The following is a 24,113-nucleotide window of genomic DNA, read 5'->3' as shown; positions in this document are numbered from 1 at the left end:
GACAGCACTTTTCTCCCTGGATCACTAAATTCGTTAAAGATTCTTTTCAGTAAATTTCTTCCCATATAATCCTTTTGGTTTCTATGCTTTCACTTCTCATTGAATGTCATCTTAATTTGATGCGTCTCTGAAATATTTATCATTTTGTGTTCTGTACTTCTGTACACAGTGGAATGGCTATACGGTTTTAATATAGGCTGATTCTGATCTTTTGCACTTTATAGCTTTGAATTGCCTTTGTATCAAATCACCTTGTAGCTAGTTAAAATTAGAGCAAAACAAATTCTGCTAAGTTACCTACCTCTTTCTTGAAACAGGTTAATCAGACTTGATAACGTTTGTGAGGCTAATTATTTGGGCATCACCCATAGGCCTCAACTCCACAGCATTGTCATTACGTGTAAAACCTCTTTGTCCATTTCTACCCCTCCCTGTAGCATTTGAGGAAATTGTTAGAATTGGAATTATTTACTTGGCATAAATAGGATACGTGTGCTTCTTAAAATGATCACAGTATTCTCTACTACCCAACTGTTGGAAGCTTGCCAACAGTTCAGTACATTCTAAGATCATAATTACTTTATATTAATAATGAAGGAGTGAAAATACTGAGTAAAGGCTGGCTTACTGATGGAACTATACAGTAGTACTGGAGTTGTACTTAACAATGCAACTTAACTAGATTTAGACTGGATACAGTTTGTTCTACGTTAGTCATCTGTGAATTACGTAACTGTAAAACCAGACTTTTGCAAGCATCTTGAAGGATATGCACTAATTAAAAATCCTCTTACCTGTTCACAAAGCTGTGGTGTTCCCTGAAAGTTTTGCATTGCTGATGAAGCTGCTGAAATTACTGCCTGAAAGAAAATCCAATGGAATTGCCTTGCAATTTTTAGATGATGATTTCTCTGTTGCTCTGCCCTTCATTTTCTTCCTCCCTCAGTGCTTGAGACTGATAATTAATACTTCTTTTAAATTCACTGGATGTGAATTTTGTCGCTGGTATCTGTATACGTACAGAGAAACCTCAGTCTGTTAAGTCCACTCCATTAAAAACAGAACAGGAATCACAAACACTTGTCCACTTCTGAGGGTCTTTGCTGCATTTATACTAGTCACTTGTTCACGTCCAGCTCTTTTCCTTTTTCTTTAACCTCCAAATTTTCTTTATCATCATCCCAAGCTATTTCAGTACCAGTACAACCATAATTACACAGACGTGATTATCTGTGATTCCTGGAGACTGGATTTACTTTTTGCTTTGGCAGATAATTTTAATATGTCTTTTGTCTCTCTGTTTGCATGAATTCTTCAATAAGTAATGGAAACAACTGAAAAAAAAACCAACAGCTTCTGCCTACTCAGTCCTATTCATAGCAATATATTTACATGGCAATATTTAGTGTCTTCACAGATCATGGTACTGTCTAAATTTGGAAATTTTGTTTTGGAAGCCATTCAAGTAACAAATGTTAAATGTGGCCTTCTACTCAGTTTCAGACTGTGCATCTAACTTTCTTTACTTGCACATAAAGCACATAAATAAATAATACTCCTTAGCAGACCTTCGTGGGATGGTTACCACAATATAGGACTTAATACTAAAGGGACTTGGTAAGTCATAGCAGCACTAGATCAAAATTATCCTTAGGGTTAATTGAACTCAGAAATTCCAGCATAATTATTTATTTTGTGTTGTAGTTAATAGCTAGTACATTCTTCTGATAAGAAACAATGACCTTTTTTTTCCCATTGCAAGCAGTACATGCTTAGGTCTACCAGTTACCTCAATAGAGTATCATCTTCCTGCAAGTGTAGTCAAGTACAGCACCTGTAGTATAATTGTATTAAAAATAAAAATCATACAGTACATTCTTTGCTACTGTGACAAGTTTTTTGTACGTGCTTTAGAGTATTAGATGGCTAATGTATCTTATCACTTTTAGTTATAAGGATATTAAATTAATATGTATTTGTGCTTCTCTTTCAGGAGCTTGAACAATACAAAAGAAATGCCTCTAAATCCTGGAAAGAAATGGATTTTGACCCTGACTGATGAACTGCTACAGGTATCTTCAGTTTCACATTTGCAAAACTAATTATTTTAATGTTATACTAACAATTCACTTTTTTTAAAGTGGGGAGAGAAGTTCAGAGATATGAAGACTGGCGGCAGTCAGTCCTACCTATTTTATAATTGCTAACAAATTACTCAACTTACTTTTTGAACAATTCTGCCCTAAACGTGTATTAAATGCAAATATTTTTTTCACACCCAAAGTATGAAACTACATGATAAAGTGTGCTAGGCATCTTTTTCCTAGTTCCTTGCATACATGATTCAAAAGCAAAGCTTAAGAATACATTTGCATCGTAGGATGATGCATGTGAATAGAACAAAATACAAGTTCAACCAGTTTTGACCTGGTCTAAAATTCAAAAGTTTGCTTTACCAGGAATTATTTATGGCACTGTATAGCATTTTAATACCTCTGCACAGAATTCAAGACAAGACATTCCTGTCAAATATTCAACTGCTAGGAATTCTTTCTAATGAGTTTGACAGATACTTGGTTAGTGGTAGAAGCATAATTACTTCACATTCAGCCTAAACTTGGGAAATGCTAGCCTAAACTGTATACAGCTTTCTGTTCATGGATTTCCTCACTATAATTTAGCTGGCCTGAGTCTTTTGAGAATATGCAAGTCAAGATCTGGATTAAGGCCAGACATGTCTTTTGAGAGCTAAGCCTTGTAGACTTGTCAGAGAGTAAATGCCTGAACAGGCACTTGGCAGACCAGATTGTAAGAATATTCCCTGCTGAACATCCTTACATGGGCATAAAAATGGCAAAGAAACTAATTGGGTACTGTTCCATCCCTTTCTAGTTATTTTTAACATATTTGTTCACTGGTTACTTTTTCTGATTTAAGATATTTATATATAAAGATAATTAGAAAAAAAAATTTGGCCTCACAGTTAAATGGAAAAGTTGCACTAACTTGAGGATTTCGTACCCTGTTAAAATGTGTGTCATCTCAAAACTGAAATTATTTTATTATGGAATTTTAAGATACAAGTATACTTATCTGTACAATGTAATCACTAGCTACACACTATTTGTTCAGTGAACAAATAATTTCTTCCTTGAACAGGAAAAGTAAGTTATAAAACTTAGGTATTTTGCATCTGCTAGTCTTTCAATTTGGGAAGTTACTTCTATTTATCATTTGGATAAATTAGACTCTTTCACATGTTAGCAAAGCCACAAGAAAAAATTTTAAACAAAGATACAAATTACATCACTTCCAAAAAAAGGGAAACATTTTTTTTCCCTACTTAAACTGATACTTTATTACCTTTTTTTTTCCTAGTAATTCACAAAGTGCTTCCAAGAGGGGATTTAAAACTTGATAAAGAGAAGAACGAACAGATATAATAACAGCTGTCTTCTGTGATCTACCATCATTTACACAACTGAAACACGTTTGGTAACTTTTATATTGCTTAAAGATCATAACGATTATTGTACTCAGTGGTGGCATGGTTGGACAGTGTGTGTAAGATTAAAGTGAAATGATTTCTTGATTCTGTCATTATTTACGCTAGTTAGTCTGTTTCTACAAATCTCCCAAATGGTATCAAAAGCAAGCATACTATTTTAAATACAATTCTAGGAGAAATAGTTACTAGCAATTATATCCCTTGGCTTATTGGTAATGGTTAAAACAAAAATAACAACAACAAAATTGGGGAAAGAATTAGAGCACCAGTGAGATATATTGCTAAAAATGACAACATCATCAGACTAAATTAAATTCAAAAGCCTTTTCAAACATATAATACTGTTGATATGGCTAATTCAGGAGTGGGGTACAAGGAATAGCATGAAGTCATTCACCTTCTTAAGAGAAGTTTGTTTTTCAAGATGGAAAGCATCCAGTTAGTACAAACAAGAGAAGATGAATGTGGTTTGTTTTTTGTTTTTTTTTTATGTATGGTCATTTAAATTCTGAAATCTACAATCCAGCAAATCAAGACTTCAACTATAATGAAATTAAGAAAGTAAAATTTAAATTACATATTGTCAGACCTACTACCTTTTTTCACTGCCTGCTAATAATTCTGTCTCTTATTTTGAAGCTCAGGATTGCTATAACAGCAAGTACTGGTACAAAAGCATAGAGCAACAAGAAATCCATTGTGAACCGGGACAATGCACCAGGAAAGGTTTTGTCAATGAACTGTATGCCATGGGAGAATATACATGCAGAATTACTTGTAGAACTGTTGACTCCCCCTGTCAAAAGAAAAAAATTAATTCCTTCAGTAGGTTAATTGGTAAAATTAAAACTCAGGCTCCAGTATCTAGCTCTTACATGTAATGTAGCTAGCCTTAACGTTATTGTAATGAACTACTGCTCGTAGCTATAGGTCCCACTCTTCGGGTGTAAGAGAATCCATATGTTTCTGCAGTTAATCTATGCCTTATTTTTTTGAAGAAATGAACAAGGGTTCACTAGGAGCTTTCTGTTTTGTTCATACCAAGTAAAAGATTTATGGCTTTTCAAGTAGGTAGTCTAGAGGGGGCCTCAAGAACCAAGGTGACAGACTTGTGTCATTCACATTAACCATCAGCTGCTGATGGTCACTACCAAAGGCATGGAGCCTTTTTCTAACAGGTGTTTGCATGGTCATAATCAAACAGGTGCCACCTGCCCTCTTATAGTGAAGGGAACAGGAGAGATTGATGACGAACAGTGAGTGGATAAAGAATATGGAATGTGTCTCTGCTTGGAGAGAAGCACAGACACCTGGCTACAAAGCCCAGAATAGCTTAGGGCAGGCCCAGAGCTGTAAGTTTACTGCTGGTGATGGATTCACATCATCCTTCTGATCTCCAACCTGATTCTAATGTTGTGCCACTTATCTTGCTCACAAACAGCAAAGCACAACCTGACAGAGATCTAAGCCGCTCAGTATTTGCTGTGGTAAAACACATTTGAACTGAAGCTTCACTAGAATTAGAGGAAAAATGTGCTCAGGTGTTTCCTGTACTGCTCCCTTCACCAATCTTTGATCCTGCATTGCATAATTCTGTTGATACTCTATGTGTAATAGTTGTGATAAGCACATAGCAGGCTGCCAAGTTTACTTTCTAAATCAACTCAAAGGGGAATAAAATAACATACAAAGAAGAAAAATATTTAAAAAAAAACAACTGAAAGAATGAGAAATAGTTGAAAAAAAGTAGTCAAATATTTCTCTAGCTTGCAGATACCGAGTTTTAGTAAGTCTTTACTAATCGCTGATTTTTTTTTAAACAGCTAACACGTCTAAATCTTTAAGCTATCAGGATACTTTTATTGGTTGCAGAAGGAAGATAAGCCTCAACATCTCATTAAAATTATTTACATTAGTCTTAAAGATTTTTTTTTATTGCACACTTACCACAGGTGAAGCTTAAGCCATAAAATTCATTGACTACAAGAATCTCACTGCTGTATTTTTGAAAGGTAAGGTAACTGAGTATTTTAAAAGGTGGTGGCATTTCTTCTATGGTCCTATAAGAAACAGAGAAGTTAAATTGTCTTTTGCTACATTCCAAGAGCCAGTTCTGCCCCAAATGAAAACAATCTCTTAACTTTGGTTATTGGCTGTTACAGCAAGACTTCTTGGCTGTACATGAAGGGTTTTCAAACAAAGTCTGTCTTAGTGCTACATGGGGGGACAGCAACAAAGGTTGTCTCTGTCTTTATGACACTGTGCAGTGTCATAGAATTCTGTCCTAAGTTGTTTATGGGCAGTCACAAATAATTCTGTGAAGTTTTTGATATTCATTTTGCAGAGATAAACTGAAAATGAGAAGAACTAATATAAACGCTACCCTGTTTCTACATTTGGAACCACCACCCCCTCATTCTATCTTCAAAACTAAAAAAGGCTGAGCATCAAGTCACTGGACACAGTAATAAAGCAAAGAAGAATATGAAGAGAAGTAGATTGTGAACATTTAGAAATATTATTATTCAACAAGACTGGGCAATTCTGGCACCTAGAAGTTTGCAAGACTTTTTATAATTAAACAAATAAAACACCACCAAATGCCATTTTTAATATATCTCACTGTATATGAAGTTTAATTATCACAGAGATTCACAATATTAATTAGAGTGGTTTCTGGCCTCACTTTACAACAAAGCCATGGCTAATACTTCAAAAAAAAAAACACGTTATTTTTAAAAGTTAAAAAACTACAGTAACAGGAATAACTGTCTTGTTATTAGAAACATATATATTCCTGAAATTAGGTAGGGGCCACCTTAATTTGATATCAACCTAGTTTTATTTGATAAACAAGTATTAGCTGAGATCTGTGAACAGCCATCATCAGCTTTGTGAAGACTCATGCTTTTCTTGAGGACAACCTAATGCCTTGTACTGTTAAGCTTATTTCATTTTCATTGGAAAGGGCTCAGTTGTGCATATCATATTTTTTAGGCATCTGAAGCACACATTTCACTAATATGTTTATTCTGAGATGTTTCTCAAAGAAATGATAATTTCAATGCTGACGTGCAAGGGGAAAACTCGTCAAAGTTCACGTACCATGCTAAAACATGTATATGCACAATGATGCAGCAAGCGAATTTTAATGTTCCTTCCTATTTATAAAACTAATTATTGATTTAACATTTTTATGTTGTTGACTTTACACAGAAAAAAAATGTCTGAAATTTATAATGACTAGACTGCAGAAGAACACTACTAAGATAACTGAGAAAAACATTTTTTTTCCTAAAACCATAATTCCAGTATTTAGTACCTGTTACTAAATACTGTTACTGAAAGCTCCAGAAGATTTTTTTTTTTTTGAAGAATCCTTTAAAATGGACAGCATTTCAGGGAATCATGTTGGCATTACCGAAAGTATTCAGCTGAGCTGTCTGATTTGAATTGCTCAGTTTTATCTCCCATTTATTTCCAAAATAAGACAGTGAAAAAAATAAACATTTTAGTATCTTTGCTGATATGTAAAGCTATTATTTATGTGTGCATTTGTATTTAGTACAACATCTAACGTGATTAGATAGTTCTTCTTCTGAAGATAAAAGCAGCACTTTTGTTCCCTTGCTACCTATGCATGATTGCACTTAAGCAACACAGATTGTTCAAGAAACTCCTCTATAGGTAGACTATTTTAACAATAACACCATAAATAAAACTTTTTCTTACCTTACAAGTCCTGTTCCCACTACCACACCTGCTGAGTTAAGCAGCACCACTCCACTTTGGACTATATTTGGGTTTTGAACCACACCAAGCATTACGAGCGTTAGTAGTTCACCAATCACATGACATGCAAAGACAACAGCAAAGAAAATTCCAAATCTGCAAGCATCAGGATACAACCCTACGGTCCTGTACAAAAAAATGAACAGAAGAAAATTTTAAAAACATGGTACTAGACTTGAAATGTAACCACTATTTTTGGCTTTATTAATTTTTTCAATCACAGTACATTAAGTGAACCGTTTATCCCTTAGCTCCTTGCACGTTCTTTGGAGCCTTAACAGGAAGGACATGCCTTAATTTCATGTGTGCAGACACATTAGGTTTTCTCCATCTAGATTAAAACGGGGTGTACATGTATAAAGATGTAACTAGGAGAAATCTGTATTATTTCAAGATAACCACCATGGCTTTAAAGATCATTTAAACTAACATCGGCCCACCTTCACAGTCTATACGCTTAAGTTATTTATGTAAGTCACATTTGAAAAGAACACCTTTATGCAGATAATTAAGAGGGAATTTTGTACTTCTGATACTGTCCTTGCAAACGTAAAAATGGATACGTTCATCCTAATCAAAAGGAAAGCTAATTGAATTCAGCACCCTTCTAATTCATCCAAATGCAACTTCCTCCAGATTCGTACACTCTTGAATAAACAACACGCTGTTCCTACCTTTTCCCTCAATTAATTAAGGAAATGTACCACCACGCCCAATTTGTGCTAAGGAGTAAAAAGTTAGGAAAAGCCAGCAATTGCTTGGCAAACTCAATTCAGCCTTGTAGCATATGTGACAGATGACAAAACCTTTTATTATATGGTGCCATATTACTAATCATTTTTCACAATACCTCACACCAAAATTGCCTTGTTCTAGGTACGTACTGCATACTCTGCTTAGCTAACAGGCAGGTATTCAACACTACTTTTTCATCTTCATTGCTCAGGGCCTTCTGTCTTTTTTATAATGCACCATGCTTGAACCATGATCTTAAAATAGAACTATTAATTTTCTCACAGTCTTTTCTGTAGCATTTTTTGCATGTAACACTGAAATAATCGCTATTATAAATAGGTGGCTGAACATGGACTCTTCAAGTATTAAACAGCCACTGAGCGAGCGGGTATTTAACAACCTCTAATCACAGCTTGGTACAGAAGGAGCAGCTCTCCAAAGTCCTAGCATTAAAGTATCACCTTTTCTGAAGTGCTCCAATACTTCTTACTATGAGCTATGCAGATCCGGGCTAGTAAATCAGGGCAGGAATAGAAGCAGAAGAATAAAAAAATCACAGCAATAGAAGGGTAGGACAACATAAACTGTTGGTGCATTTCCCAGAGGCATCCTTCGCTGGGAAAATGCACAAATAGCGTGTGTTTAGTTGACTGCCATGCAGAAGTGGCTGTACTTGGTCTTGGCCGGACCTGTCGTGTGCCTGATCAGGTAAGAGTTCGGTTCTGCCTTTATGTGCCTGCATACACAAGCTCAGAGACAAAATGGCTTGTAAATATGCACACCAGAGGCTATAAAAGCCTCTCAAAAGTTAGTTGAGCAGAGTTTGGACCTGTGCAGGTCCAATCTTCAGAATTCCATAGGAACTGCCAGCCCTTAGAGGCCTAAGGGCACTACAAAGTCACTCTGACACTTCGCTTACTGATGGCTTTCAACCAACTACAAGACCGCAGAGACACGCACAGGCTAACAGCAGTAACTATTGCCTGCTAACTAGAACCAAGAGCTTTACGCTTTACTGCTGATTGTGGCTGAAGCTACCAAAGCACAAGGGGAAAGTGTGGCCATACGAATTTCCTGTCTGGTAAGGATTAAGTGGCAAGCAGAGGCTCGTGATGCTCATGGGCACCGTGCTTGTGTACCACCAAGCCTGCCAGTGGCTGCTACCTGCTCTACCGCAGACTGTCACTCTGTGATTAGAGTCACAGGATCACTCAGGCTGGGAAAGATCTGGAAGATGATCAGGCCCAGCCTTTAGCCTAGCACTGCCAAGGCTACCAAGTCTCATGCTACAGCCCGCTGGATTCGAGCTCCGTGGTGTGACTGGGGAAACCAGCAGGCGTGAAGTCACCGAACTCATTTTGCAGACATCAGCTGCCACTTGAAAACAGAAATAACCTCTAGTGCAGTACACCCCGCTCCTTTCACAGTGAGGAAAACAACTCAGAAAAAGACCAAAGGACAGAAATGGGTCCCTCGCTACCTTGCTATTACCTTACTATAGCAACCGTGGACTGTATTAAATTCAGAATAAGCAAGCAGAAGGGGGGAAATGAACGGAACAAGAATGAAGAACACCAGGCCTATCTGACAGGTGAAACAATTAAAGGATAAAATATTTCATCACCAAATTCTGTGCTATATTTCACAATGATGTGAGGAAATTAATGTACAGGGGGAAGCAATTTTACTATCAAATCCTTTCTCTCAGTACCAGAAATCCACTTTTGTGCTTTTCTTTGGAGAGTGAAAGAGAGGATTCTGGATCTTATCACAAACATATGCTGTAGGTAAATCCCAAACACTCAAGGAAATGTGAAACTTTGCGTGTGTGCATTCAGAGTGTGACCTACCTGCAACACCAAGCCTTCCTGCAAATACCCCAGCAGTGCTCAGCTGGCCTTTGGCACGACTGGTAAATCTTAAGGGCTGCTTAAGTCCCTGATCTTATTTAACACCTCCTACTAGAAATGTACACCTAGTCTTAGCACTGCCTGAAAAAGAGAAGTTAAAATCGCATCATCTTTCCTTAAACTTTCTCTGTAATGATCTGAATGATTCTGAGAGACAACAGCATGAAGCCACACCAGGAGGCCTACTGCTGACAAGGGAACTGAAATTAATAACAAGAAAACAACAATCCAACAGATGCAACAAGTGCTTACCAGTATATAAAGATGCTGAAGATTGCCACGCTGATGACACTGAAGGGCAGGAAGTGCAGTATATAAGCTAAAAGCATTTGCCACTTCTTATACAAGCCATCTTTACTTTCTTGGTCACTGATAGCACGTAAAGGTGGAACTGGATTAAATATAATTAAATACATAAGAAATAAATCCTCATTGAATTAAGAAACAAAACTTGTTTCTAGCAAAAATGACAGAAGTCTATGTTCTCTACATGAGCAGAACAGTTTCTAGGGCTGTAAATAAAAACTACTGTTGGTCTTTGTGTGACTAATCTATAGTAGCTGTAAGAGAAACACCCTCTAATAAAAACATAATCACCACATAATAGTCTTAAATTTAATTATCCCTGCTTGCTGTCAAAGCTGCCTTGTACTTCCACCCTTACCACGTGTCTTTGGATTTGATCTTACTTAAGATGGTAAACTTTAAACCTAGACTTTGTCCTGCCTTTACAGTGCTACATGCAGGCAAGTTCCTGCATAGTTCATGACAGCACCTCCACACACACCTCCACAGCTGTAAAAAGGGAGAGGCAGGGATGAGAGCATATTCCTTCCTTCAGTGCAGTGAACCTGGAGCTTCTCTCATGCACTCATCTTTTTCTGCATAGCAAAGCTTGCAGGAACTTCACTTTTGAATTTCATGCTTCTGCATCAACTCTGACATTACCTAAAACTGTAAGGATCCTTTAAACGATCTTTTTAATCTGCAAAAATACTTATTCCTAGTTACAAAATAGCAGCAGCAATACCTGCTGCTGCACAGAACAGAGGACGGAAACTCACAAAGGGCAACAGCATTGAGCAGCCCTGTGTAGGGGGGGGCACTCACGCACTGGTAGATAAGCCCCATACGGTCCTGCACTGCTCCTTCTCTCATGTCAATCCTTAGTCTGAGAAGGAAAAACGCTACAAACAAGCCAAACAGAAGATTCTGGAGGAGACGCATGATGATGCCCATCTTATCTCTGGAGAAATTTCTTGTTATCCTCCTGCAAATGAAACAATAACAAAATACTTGTTAGCTATGACTGACCACATGTTGGTAGGATATTTAGCTTTGAAAAAATCTTACATGCAGTATGTCCCTGAAAAAAGGAGTATGAAAAAAATAGGCAAGTGAAGTGGTAGACCAAAATACCAAGAAAGTGCATTTACACAAACAGGGAAAAAGCCTGAGAGATTAGTGGGTAAGGAAAACAAAGCAAAGGAATATTCTTTAAAAAACAAAACAAAACAAAAGTCTTACCGGAAAAGAATCCATAATTTGGAGAAGGCACCGGGTGAGTCTTTGTTTTTGAATGGTATAGGTGGCCGATCTTTCATACACCTTGTCCTTTCAATGGCTTCCAGTACTCTGCTAAAGATCTCTGAGTTTTTGTAGGCTGATGTGATTACCTGAACCCTACTGTAGGTTTCAAGTTCACGTTCCTTGCTTCGGGTGTCCACAGAAGTCAGATCCACTGTAAATTTACAACATTTTTACTATATATACACATCGCTTTCCATTCTTAGCTATTCCCCTCTTGCAAGAGGTGAAGTTTATTTCACTCCTCCCTTCTGTTTGAAGCAGTGTGACTGAATGACTGTGCAGCCATCTCCATGTTTTGGGGCTCCTGTAGGACCTTCAAGGTGTGGGGTTCTGTGTCTGGGACTGCAAGGACTTAGCAGGGTGCTGGTCAGCCCTTTAGTGTTCTCCTTGCACAGCACAGAGCTGTGCTACCCGTGAAGCACTACTGCTGCTGAGAATGAGACAGATCCCCAGCGGAGGGTGAGCAATGATGTGGATGAAAAGACGGCTTTGTGGTCACGTCTCTCTCAGGTGTTCATACTCTGATACAGCTCCCTGATTCTCCTGTGTCTTCTGCCTGCTCCTCCATAACCCTGGAGCTTTATTTTTCAGTTAGTCTGAGCTCATTCTGCAAAGACACTTTACTGCATGTTAACATGAAGTTAGAAGACGTTGTGCAGGCCAAGTGCCCCTAGCAGGCTCAGCACAAGCCAAAGAAAATATTGCTTGCTGCCATGGAACATATTTATGAACTGTGAATACTTCATGGCATTAATACCCCTTTCTGATAAATCCATCGATCCCTACTTCCAGACAACAGCAACTCTTCTTGGCAGATGGGAACTTTATGCATGCTATTCGTACAAGTCATGTGGATTCATCAGTAGTGCAAAAATGTAGTGAACATCTTCCTTAACCCTAATAGCAATGAATTATTTGACATTTCAAAAACCAGACTGTTGTTCTCGGGAATAGCTGTACACAGTTACCTGTTTTTAAGGTTTGTATCATCCTTAGATTTCAGTTTTAGTGTTATGCTCAACTTCAAAATACAACAGCAAAGGGTATCTGTAGCCCTTGTCCAAGAGTCTTAATTTGTGCTCAGAACCCAAATTAAGATTATGAACACTTCCCTGGTGTTCTGAAAGCTGGAATTTAGCATAATCTTATTCAATGGTCAGCATAAACTGAAGACTTCACTTCTGGACCAGATATCTAACGTCTATCATGCAATTGCACTTTTACAATGTGCAGCTTTTCAACAATATAATCCGTGCTCAATACATCAGATCTTATTTTCCTCTACTTTTGGTGTAAATGATATCAGAATCTGTCCTTTCATTCACATCACTAAATCACACAAAAAATATAAACTACCAATTTTCCAAAGACTAAATATTCTGATGATTCTTTGCTCTAAACTGTATTTTTTCCTTTTCTTGTCACATTCAAAGGTTGACATTTGAAGAATGCAGTACTTTCTTTACCAAGCTGTTTTAAATGTGGGTCTAAATCTCAAATCATCTATGCATTTCAAGACTATTCAAATTCATGAAGACAAAATTATCCTCACTGTCACACCAGTATTTTCAGCTTCATCCCATTCCAGCGTCATGTCAACAACCATCCTCTCTTCTCTCTGAATTTAGTTAGGATGCCATCCTGACAATAGAAAAACACTGCCTCCTCTCAATGTGCTGTTTCTGAACACAGTTTTTTTTTTTTGGATTGGTCAAATTCTCTGCTTATTGTTCAGCTGTGTTGTTAGAAGTCAGCCTACAAACTACATAAGATATACGAGCACTCACACACGTACATGTGCAGAGACACACACAAAAAGACGTTCACATGTTCTTCAAACATTTTTGCACTCGATCAGGTACTCAGATGCCCTGCAGTGTAACCAAGCCTCATTTTCAAAATCTCTTGCAGACATTTTTTTGATCCTGAATTGGTTAAAAAAAAAAAAATTGCAAACAGCTTGCTATCATTATCTCCTGAAGCATCCATACATTCTGCTCCAGTAGTTCACCCTAGTACTAGAAACTCCCCAAACTTTCTAAAATCTCAAACAGTGAATGTCTGGAAATTCATCCCTTGGTCATCCTATATTTTTTTTCCACCTTTCCCTCCATGTAACAACCATGTTCAGTACGAAAGTCTGTGAGAGCACAAGACTTCCCACAGTTTGGGGATGAAATTGGTATTCTTACGTCCAATGGACAGCCATAGGGAGATGCTATCAGGAGCTCACAGGTTTCATGAAGATGAGATTCCCTTTTTATTGGTAGTTAACTCATTTCTGCAGTCTTTCAGTCCTACTGCAAACTTGTGTTGTTTTTATGTTGTCTGTGGACATATGGATGACCATGGGCCCATCTCTCTCTCTCCTTTGAGCTGAGCACAATTATCAAGTCAGAGAATAATTCAAACACACTTCTATCTCTGGAAAAAGAACTTTAACTTGGAGAAGAAAACAACTTGTTTGTCTGAAGAAAGCCCATATTCTTACCAAAGCAACTTAGATAGACTTACCATAGAAGTCAAAAGGATTTGATTGTTCAGGACACGAATAGCCACAGTTGCTAAAAAATGTGATCATTTCCATAGGGTTCCCACAGAAAACCATTTCTCCGAAGCTCATGATGGCTATTTTGTCAAATAACTGTGGGGGCAAATTAGCATTGTAGCAACACGTACTGAGAAGAAGTACATTAATGCTTGAGTACAGCTTTGTCTTGGTAAGAAAAATGCTTTGACAGGAAAAGTAGTTTTGACACATTCAAACTTCCTTAGTATATTTCTGTCAAAGGAAGTTTGTCCTTTCCATCACTCCTCTTAATGGTTATGCAAGATGACACATTTGTAAGCTCTTAAAACTAGTGATTCTCAAAACGATCAGAGCCAGCAGCGCACAGAGGTAATCCACAAACAGAAGTGAGACCTGGGGACTTCACTTCTCACTGCACCTTCGCTTACTGACTGACCTCGTTTGGCATTTAATAGCCTCTACCTGCACAATCCCCCAAATTCTGGGAAGATTATCCTGAAATGCTTAAGGACTTCAACAGCACTGTCGTTTGGGTGTACGTTTGCCAGGACAGGGTTCCCACCAGCTGTGACCAGCCCATATTCCCAAAGCACCAGGGCCACTTTAAATCCACTGTCACTCTTCTGTCTTGAGCTGCAAGCATTACTGAGATAGCAATACGTTTTGATAAAGTGCTAGTTTTTAAAGTGCCAGCACACCTGGGGGATTTACATGGCTTCTCCCAGTACTTTTTATTTGGATAGCTTCCTATCACAAACGTTACGTGCACAGTCAGCATCTGCACTATTGGCACAGAGCAGCGTATGTCCTAGCACACCCTGCAAGTGGCAGAAGGCCAGTGCTGCAAGGTTAAAAGACAAGGCTGAATTTACACAGGGAGGAAGTAAAGGAGCTTTTTGAGGCAACTATACTGGACCTTGTGCTTTTATCCCCAAAAGAACTTAAGTACAAAAAAGCTAGTAAAAGAGAAAGTAACAAGTAGATGTAATTTACCCTGAAGAGTTCTGAGCGAGGCTGATGAATTGTAATAATCACAATCCTGTCTTTGTGTGCAAGCTCTGAGAGCAGCGAGACAATCTGGTTTGCAGTCAGGCAATCCAGCCCTGTTGTTGGTTCATCAAGTAGCATGACCTCTGTGGAGCAACAAGAAAAAGCATTAAAACTCAGGCAAACAGAGAGCAAATGTTATGGCTTCTGCATTTCAAGCTAGTATGACCAATACTGTAGAAATTGCTTTACATGTGAAGTTCCATGTGTAAGCAGAGCAGGCACAGTTATTATTGTGACTTGATATTTCATCTTTAGTTAGCTTCAGTGGTTCAGTTTCAGCTACTAGGAATAAGGACAAAGAACTACAGCGAGATCATAGCATAATCTTTTTTTTTTTTTTTCCCTATGTTCAGGTGAAATTAGAAAATTACCAAAACAGATTTAATGTCTACACCTGCTTCTAAGATAAAATTCATCATGTATACAAATGTAAATATAACTGACAGAGTTAACCTGAAGTTATCATCTTAATTAAAGATATATATACATAGTGAATTAATTGTGAGCAAATTAAGAGTTATATTAAAATATGGCACATATAATTCTATAAATGAGAGCAGTGGTGTTTTTTAACTTCATTTTCTTTATCATTTTATTGCACATGGAAGGGTAATAGTTACAGTCAAATCGATTGTTTTCACATAGATAAGATAAAGTATGGAAGAGGGCAGCTCAACTTCAGTTAGGGTTTAAAGAGGAGGAAGGAGAACTTACAGGTTTATTTACACAGGATTATTGTAACATGAGCTTAGTGAGCAATGAATGCCCCCAGTGAACTGTCCAGGAATCACCAGTAGCACACAGTGCCTGGGGAATCTACATTCTCCCTCCTGCCTGGTGTGCAGTCCTAGTGCATCTGCAGTGCTATAAGGTCTCTGGAGTCCAAGAAATGGGTGGTATACATTGGCTCTGCAAGATTCTAGCACCTTTAAGAAACCATCTTAAAACTGATGCAATTTACAATGCTGTTTCCCATGGCTAATCCTACTCACTCTGTTACTCTGCTTTTTCATTCATCTGACTTGGTTTTCTTTACAGTAGAACTACAACCACATCGAGAGCATGGTATGCATCAATATTTGGATTCTTAACAAGAGCAATACAACATGAGGGCTATTATTCTCTTGAGCAATTTACTCTGTTTTGTTTGTATACATTCCAAGTGAGCAAAGTTCATGCGCTGTCTTTTTGACTTTGGCATTTATGTGACACTCACACATACGTGGCTCAATGACAGCTACTCCACTACAAAACTCAGTGCTTGCTTATGTACAGCTCTAATTGGTTCAATAAACCATCAATCAACGCATCAACCAACATTTCGTACATGGGAAGAGGGAGCCCAGAAAGAGGTAAAATGGATAAGTGCAGGTCTAAACGTATGTTCAGTCCCTAAGATTTTAAAATTCACTGATTTCCAAGACCAACTAATAGATTAATGGCAGACCTGAATTACTGCTCACCCTTCTCCGTTATTGCTAGACTAGCTTTTGCTGAATTATAGAACAAAATTGCTTTTGGATTTTGAAGTGGTTTATGAAAGTCCATAGCAGGTGCAGAAAGTGACACTGCTCTGCTTTACTCTGAAAATCCACACAGGGGTACTTACTTGGATCTTGTAATAGCTGGGCTGCAATTGAAACACGACGCCTCTCACCTCCAGAAATTCCTACAAAAATATGGCTTCCAATTATTTTGTCAGCAATGTGGCTAAGACTCAGCTCAGCCATAACTGCATCTACCTGAAAAATAATTACAATTTAGAAAGACTAATTACTGTCCAACTCAGATACTCAGGGAGAAAAAAAATAATGAAAAAAGGCATAATTTTAAGCTAAGACTTTCCCAATATGCTGCTTTTATCCATTCTAGTTGGAAGGTACTTGGCCTCATTTCAATTTGATTATTTTTAATACAGTATTTCAATTAGTGTTTAAAATGCATTTTCATTTCTATTTATTCTAAAATGAGTAGAATTTTAGCTTCAGTTGACATTAAGAGAAGAGCATTTTGGAGGTGGTGCCAGAAGCTATGCTATTAAACATAATGTGCTGGTCTTGCTTCCACAATAAGGAAGCAGAAAGGCAAATCAATTTGGGTGCAGTATGAAATACTGAATGGAAGACAGGTGAAGGGAGAAGACAGAAAGCTAGCGCCTTTGATTAGGCACATCTAATCTTTACTCTCAACAGAGGCCCAAAAGAGCCCTCTAGTAGATCAGAAACACACCTGTTTTATGGAGAAGGTAGCTTGTAACGAGCTTAGTAGTGCTTTTCAGGGCTGCCCTAGTTAGTGAGAGAGCACCTAAGGAGCCAGAATAGTGCCAAAGACATCTCTGCTGTTCATGAGACTCGCCAGCATGCATGGCCTCAAGCGCCCCAGAGATGCACGTGTCTCCTAGATGCCAATGAGGAGCTGAACTCTGTATGCTATATTATGGCAGCACATCGGGCAGCAGTTAACTGCTGCAGCTTTGGGCTGAAGAGTTTTGTGCCATCATATTGGCTGTTCCCCAAGGCATCACCACAAGCTCCCTGTGGAGGTGCTTAGCGCCGAGGGGTCTGTGTTCTATTCCTGGCTCAGGAGAAGGAGGATTACTCAGCCGCAGAATAAAGATCAGGAAACCTCTTAAACATAAAACAGTCAGTGAAAGCATTACATGATGTCATGTCTGCATTTTTGGTGGAAGATGATAATATACAGACCTTCTTTTTGATAACACTGTTGGAGCATTTCTGAAGAGCGAGTAAAGCTGTGTAGGTCAGAGACTCTTGTATGGTGAGGAAGCTTAGCAAAGCATCATTCTGAAAAGAGATGAAGGAAGCAGGAGTTAGTTCAGTAGGAATTAAGATACTGCTTTTGCTCACACACGTTCATTCACTACTGAAATTGCAAAACTGTAGTCAGAATACAATAGTGCATTACAATAGCAACTTTCACTTTCCTTTTTCCCCCTTTTTTTTTTTTTTTTAATACACAGGAGGAAGTATAGTATACAGAAACAAATGAGGAGATTAACCTGTGGTACATAAGAGAAGCAGTCTCTAAACTGTTCCTTCTTCAGATGACGGCCGTTCACATATACTTCTCCAAAGAAACTGTCTTTATGTCCCAGTCTTCCTGATATTGCATCTAAAAGTGTTGTTTTCCCAGATCCTTTCAAACAAAAGAAATTAATCATATGATGAGATGAATTTTGCAATCCCAAGTGTGATAGCCTCACTTCGATGAAGACATGAGAACAAGAAATCTTTTTTCCTTAATAACGTTAAAGAAATAGGGAAGTAAATGGAAACCTAGAACATGTGTGTGTGTGAATTAGCATTTACTTCACAGAAATTCACACTTTATAGTGGACCATTTGGGTTAAGAGGTAACCTAATATCTTACTGAAGTTATAATTGCCAGTTAGATGACAGAAGATAGAACTCTGAAAACAAGTGTCATGTTTTTGCAATGCAAGGGTTAAAAGCAATTGCAATTTCATTATTTAAAGCACAGACCTCAGTCACATTCAGGCTACCGTGGAAGTCACTAGTATTAACTCTGATTTTATTCTTTTAAGGTACAAGAACAACTTACCAGAATTTCCTAAAATCCCCATGATCTGGCCACTCTCTATGTGAAATGAAACATCTTTAAGTATTTGCCGAGTCCATTTTTTATGGTACAAAGGCACATTCCACCAGGGGCCAACACGCTCTCTTGGAAAACAAACATCAGAAAGGAAGAAACACCGAAGATGTATGTAAAAAGCTTTGCGTGAAGCACACAAGCACAGGAAATACACTTTACAGCATCTTCTTCAAATACGTTTGAAGAAAAACTCCTGGCTCTGGAGAAGAGACCTGCTCTGCCTCCTCCGAGCTGCCCACCCCACCCTGAGGCGGCAGCCCAGCACCATGAGGCAGGTGGTCCTAAAATGGCCGCCAGTCTTCACTGGGCTGAAGCCAAGCCCGCAGCCCACCTGTCCCTGCCCCTCTCCCCTCCATCCCCAGGTCAGGGCAGCTCCCAGCAGCTGGGGGCTCCCCCTGCCACCCTCCCCAGTCCTACCTGACGGTGTAGGAGACCCCCCGCACGCTGATACTGCTGGGAGGCTGTGCCAAAGCCTTCACCTCACCAGCCTGCCCATCGCTGCCGCCCCCCTCCATGGCAGAGGGCTCTCTGCACGACATCTTCCAGTGCCGGGCCCGTGTGCTGCCGCCCTCACGCTGCCACCATGCCTCCGCCAGGTAGGGGCAGCTCCTTGCTCCTTCTGGGCTGGAGCAACTCACTGCCCCCAGCCCTCACCACCCGGGGAAAATGCCTAAAAGAAAACCGAGCGGCTCTCGGTGCTTTCTTTTCCTGAGAACAACTGATAGGCAATCAGCAGAGCCCACTATCTGATGTACCTTTAGCCCAAGCTGTTCCTGTCCCAGAGCAGGGGAGTATTTCCCTATCCACAGGGTCACACCAGCCGCAGAGACGCAGCGTGCCAGGGGACAGGGTGCTGCAACAAAAGGGGCTGGGAAGAGCCAAGCTCAAAGGCAAGGGGAGAAAGGCTCACTCCGCTTCTCAACAAACCCATCGCCAGAGCACCGCAGGGTGCACGGCCCTGCACTGCCACCATGGAGGGACCCCCCGAGCACATCCCGCTGGAAGGTGGTGGCTGGAGCCAGGCAGCACAGGAGGTGAGTGAGACCGGCGGGAGGGACCCCTTAGCGCTGCTTTTCAGACAACTTAGGGTCACGCTGCTTTCTGCTGCATGCCTGCACTGAAGAGATTAGTCAGCATTGCTTGCTGTGAAGGTAGGAACTGTGCACAGGCAGTGATCACCATCTGCCAGACACCTCCAGCAGCAGTACGTCTGCCAGACAGGGAACGGGGGAAATGAAGCTCTTCTAGCAGCCCTCAGGTGAATCTGAGAGTTACACAACTTGGGTGAAATGAAAACCCAGACTATGAGCCACTGGAAGAGCTTTAATCCCCTGAAATGCCAAAGGATGCAGGAATTAGGTTGATCTCTGATGGCTGACTCAGGATAACATGCCTTTTGCCTGTTATTTTACAAGACATTTATTCAGCAGAGATTGTAGTGAAGATGGTGGTTCGCTAAATCGGTTAGTTAAATTATTTCCCTGTCTGATTAACTTTTTCTTACTGAGCAGACGTTATTCACAGATACCATTTACTCTTTGAAGGCACAGACATTAGCAAATTATCTTCTCTCTGTGTGTGATGGTGAATTAGCTGCTTCAGGTTACTATGGTGCAGTATGGATTAATTAAATAATGAACATACTTCCAGTGCACCTTAATTTTTAGCTGCTATGAAATATGAATTTCAATATGTACCGTTTTGATCCAGTAGACATTAAAATTCCAGTAGTCATCCACTTTCTTCCTCAATAATAGAAATAGAGCCTAATCTCTTTATGGCAGCATGGCATTTGTCTCCATGTTGAAAATAAACCCATTTAAACTGAAAGCTAATAGACCACCACAGCACAGTGTGTTTGGCCCTCTGACATGCCTCTAGAACAAACCGCATTTCACGCTGATTAACAGATAACTCATTTCAACCCTTCATGCTTTTGTACCACTGTAACATATCAGAAGTACTGTTTTATATACCACAAATATATTTCCCGTTCTGTTTCTCCATTTCTGAACTCAAATGTTAACAACTCTTTAGTTATTATAATTAACTATTGTAACTAACCCAATAATTTCTCCAGACCAAGGCCCAGGACAGTATCTTTTGCTCTGAAGAAGATAACAGCCTGTATTTCACATACAGTGGAAAATCAAATGTTCTTGAGGTCAAAGAACTCAACTACCAGGTAAAAGTTCTACCTTCTGTACGTCCCTTCGGCAGGGAACTTATCCAGCAGCTCCTGTTTCATTAAGCAAGCCCTCTTAAAAACAGTATAAAGCTGATGTTCATGCAAATATTGCACAATCAAATATACAAAAGTTTTGTAAGGAGAATCACACTCCTGGCTAAGGTAATAAGGTGAGGCTAAACCATGCTGTTGTATAATATATCTAGTAAAACTAGGCGATGATACAGGAAAAGAGGTCCATTTCTAGGCTCTGTTTTCCCTCAGTCTTGAGCTAAATTATTCCTCTCAGGACTGAGGGAGCAGGAGCCTTTGCCGGCAAGAACGAGCATGCAGGAGACAAGGAGAGGATGACAAACATAAGGAGGATTTCAGGAAGCCAGTGAAATTTTTCACTTTTGTGCCACATGGCATCTGAAGTAAGCTTCACAGTTTTCAGTTTTGATTCATTTCAAATTGTATTAAAAATTAAAAATGTACAATAGCAATAAACTATCTAAGTAAGGTAAAGGACAGATAGTTTTAATGATTATCAGAAATAAGAAGCAAAGGATGAAAACCATACATGTCCAAAAAAGATTTTTTGTCTATATTTCTGAATATTAACAATATTATTTTAACATATTCTCTGATTTATTACAACTTTGAAAGTATTTAATGTTAAGTAGTTTAACGTAGGAATTGAAGAGACTTTCTTTCTTTCTTTGCTAGGTTAACACGGCATCCCAGATTCCCTGGTATGAGAAACTCACGCAGATGCAAATGCCATGGACCTGGAACTCAGGTCCTAATTCTCGTGTGTCAGTAATCCAGAATCTGAATTTAAAAGTTCGAAGTGGCCAGATGCTAGCTATTATAGGGAGCACTGGTAAGAACAACCAAGTTTCATGATTTGACTAATTCTTAGATAAAACACACAATCAAAACCAATATTCCTCAGTCTTCTGAATGGCATAATCTAGCTGACAAAGAACTACTGGAAATGTGTCACTTAAATACATTCTTTAAAATGTACATTTTGAGAAACAGAAACATATTGGAAAAATATATTTTGAATTTATTTTAGAAAAACTTTTATATTATGGCTTGTACATTTCCTATGTGTTTCTTGGGGTGCAGCGTTGTTACAACTATGTTCTGCAGCCCCATCTCTGTTAGACATGAAGCAGCTTCATGGCTCTCATAAAACAGGCGAATTGCAGACCTTACCCAGTAACAATGCAGACATAAGGCCAGACCCTGTAAGAAAGATCAGTTGCAACTGGCAGCAATTCCCTTCACATGCAAACAGGTCTTATAGAATAAACTATCACCTTCAGATTAATTAACAGAAACTTGAAAAGAAAGGATAATGCCTCTTTTATTTGGCTTACAGTGTCTGAAAACTGGGGCTCTGGTTTCTTGCATCTTTTTTTCCTTTCATTTTCTGGTAGGAATGGTTTAATCTTCTCAAGGATGAGGTTGCCTAATAGAGAGTTGGCCTTTGCCCTAAGTGGTTAGTGAGACTTATCTCAGCTAGGGGGATAAGAAGTAGACATGTGATGCATTAAATTGAAGTAATAAGTACCTATGCTTTGAAAGTAAAACAAACAAAACCGCAAAAAAACATGCTGTGCTTCCACTAAACTCTTACATTAAGTTAGCTCAGTGATTCAGTGAAGATGCTCTCTTTGAAAAAGAAGGACAAAATATATTTGCCACAGAAGTTTTAACATTATTTCTACAGAAGAGGTTTTTCTTTCCCACTGCTATGGGGGATTTTTCTTAGCACGTATCTAATGTACTGGAAATTGTACCTTAGAGATGCCCCATAGCAAAAGGAAAAAAATTGTGATGAAATAACATTGACTTATAGATATTAGATTATTGTAAGGTAACATACACTGGGCACAAACCATTTCAGCAAACTAGTCAAGCTATTTTAAAAAGCTGTTTATCATCTATTTCATCAAATGCCTTAGTAAAGTGGATTAAACTGCTGATGAGTCTCACACTGTCAATGGCAATCAAATGCCACTCAAACATAGCAATATGTAGTTTACAGATGGACAAGTTTTTTTTTTTTTTTATAATATATATATTAAGCAACAAGTGTGGAGTTAATTTTTCAACAGGAAGACTGGAAACGAATGATATCTAATCATAATGAGAGCTCTGTGTGTTTGCATAAAGTATGATATGGCATAAGGGAAAAAGTCATTTGCTATTTAATTCCAAATCAGGTTTTGTTTTCATTGATTTACTTGCCTTACCTCTGAGCATGCGCCAACTTTTTCTTAATAGCCAACTTTTTCTTAATTATTAAAGTGACTTTTTGTCTTGTTTAAATCACAGTTATTTAAGTCATGCTTCAGAGTCTTATCAGCTGTATAATTGCTCAGTGCCTTCGTCTTTAAACTGCTTAGCTGCTGTTTCTGAATTCACAATTCCCTCCACAAAGCAAACTTCTGCAAAGCATTTAGGTGCCAGCCCAGCTGCCACACATATAGAATGGTAACTAGCGGACAGAGATCTTGCTTCTTAAATTCAGAGCTGTTCTCAAAAGCCAGCTACCCAGTTCTCCTGGGACATGTCAAAGGTTAAAGCCATGTAATACATTCTGGATGGAAGAGGTTTCCTGAACATGAGCTTGCAGTCAGGTGTCAGTATTTTCTTTCAAGATCATTCCACCTCTGCAGCTTTAGAAAAGCAACACAAGGTGTTGAGGAAAAGACGTTAGGGAATGAAAACTTCTATTCTCTGTGACTAAATCACTTTTCAAATGGATGCCCTAGAAATTTGTTTTCTAATTTTGATTGTTTAGGTGGTGGAAAGACATCCTTGCTTGACGTGATAACCTGCCGGGATCACGGAGGCAAAATCAAGTCTGGTCAAATCATGATCAATAACAAACCCAGCACCCCCCAGCTTGTCAAGAAATGCATTGCACACGTGCGGCAGGATGACCGACTGCTTCCCCACCTGACTGTCAGAGAAACGCTACTGTTCGTTGCCAAACTGCGCCTTCCAAAGTTTTTCTCAGACTCACAAAGAGAAAAAAGGGTAATTAAGCTGTTGGAAAAAAATAAAGTTGTCAAAAATGCGTCTGACAGGAACTATCCGAGAGATCCTGTGTGCTTGGAGTCAGAACAGCTAATCTGGCTTTTTTTTTTTTAATATATATGTAGATTATGAATT

The 24,113-nt window shown here is 38.8% G+C and overlaps 2 protein-coding genes across 2 annotated transcripts in view; one reads left to right on the top strand and one right to left on the bottom strand.

Annotated features, from left to right (window-relative positions):
* The window catches only part of DYNC2LI1 (dynein cytoplasmic 2 light intermediate chain 1), a gene marked incomplete at both ends in the record, with an annotated part of 50,260 nt that overhangs the window by 18,249 nt on the left and 7,898 nt on the right, over positions 1-24,113 (top strand). Inside the window, 3 exons of the mRNA XM_084284541.1 lie at positions 20,832-20,936; positions 21,648-21,804; positions 23,740-23,978. Coding sequence (XP_084140667.1) covers positions 20,832-20,936; positions 21,648-21,804; positions 23,740-23,978 — 501 coding nt within the window. The remainder of the gene's footprint in view (positions 1-20,831; positions 20,937-21,647; positions 21,805-23,739; positions 23,979-24,113) is intronic.
* Positions 4,111-19,290, bottom strand: ABCG5 (ATP binding cassette subfamily G member 5; the record flags this gene model as incomplete). Its single annotated transcript, XM_084284542.1, has 13 exons — positions 4,111-4,298; positions 5,450-5,568; positions 7,241-7,426; positions 10,198-10,336; positions 11,010-11,215; positions 11,473-11,686; positions 14,050-14,179; positions 15,059-15,198; positions 16,725-16,853; positions 17,817-17,919; positions 18,135-18,271; positions 18,698-18,819; positions 19,169-19,290. 13 exons carry the CDS (start codon positions 19,288-19,290, stop codon positions 4,111-4,113), a joined length of 1,935 nt encoding a protein of 644 aa, XP_084140668.1.

Source organism: Netta rufina (assembly GCF_964035555.1).
Source record: "Netta rufina genome assembly, chromosome: 3".
In the NCBI taxonomy this organism is placed as follows: Eukaryota; Metazoa; Chordata; class Aves; order Anseriformes; family Anatidae; genus Netta; species Netta rufina.
Note: the sequence above shows the minus strand (reverse complement) of the source record. Positions and strands in the feature narration are given on the sequence as shown.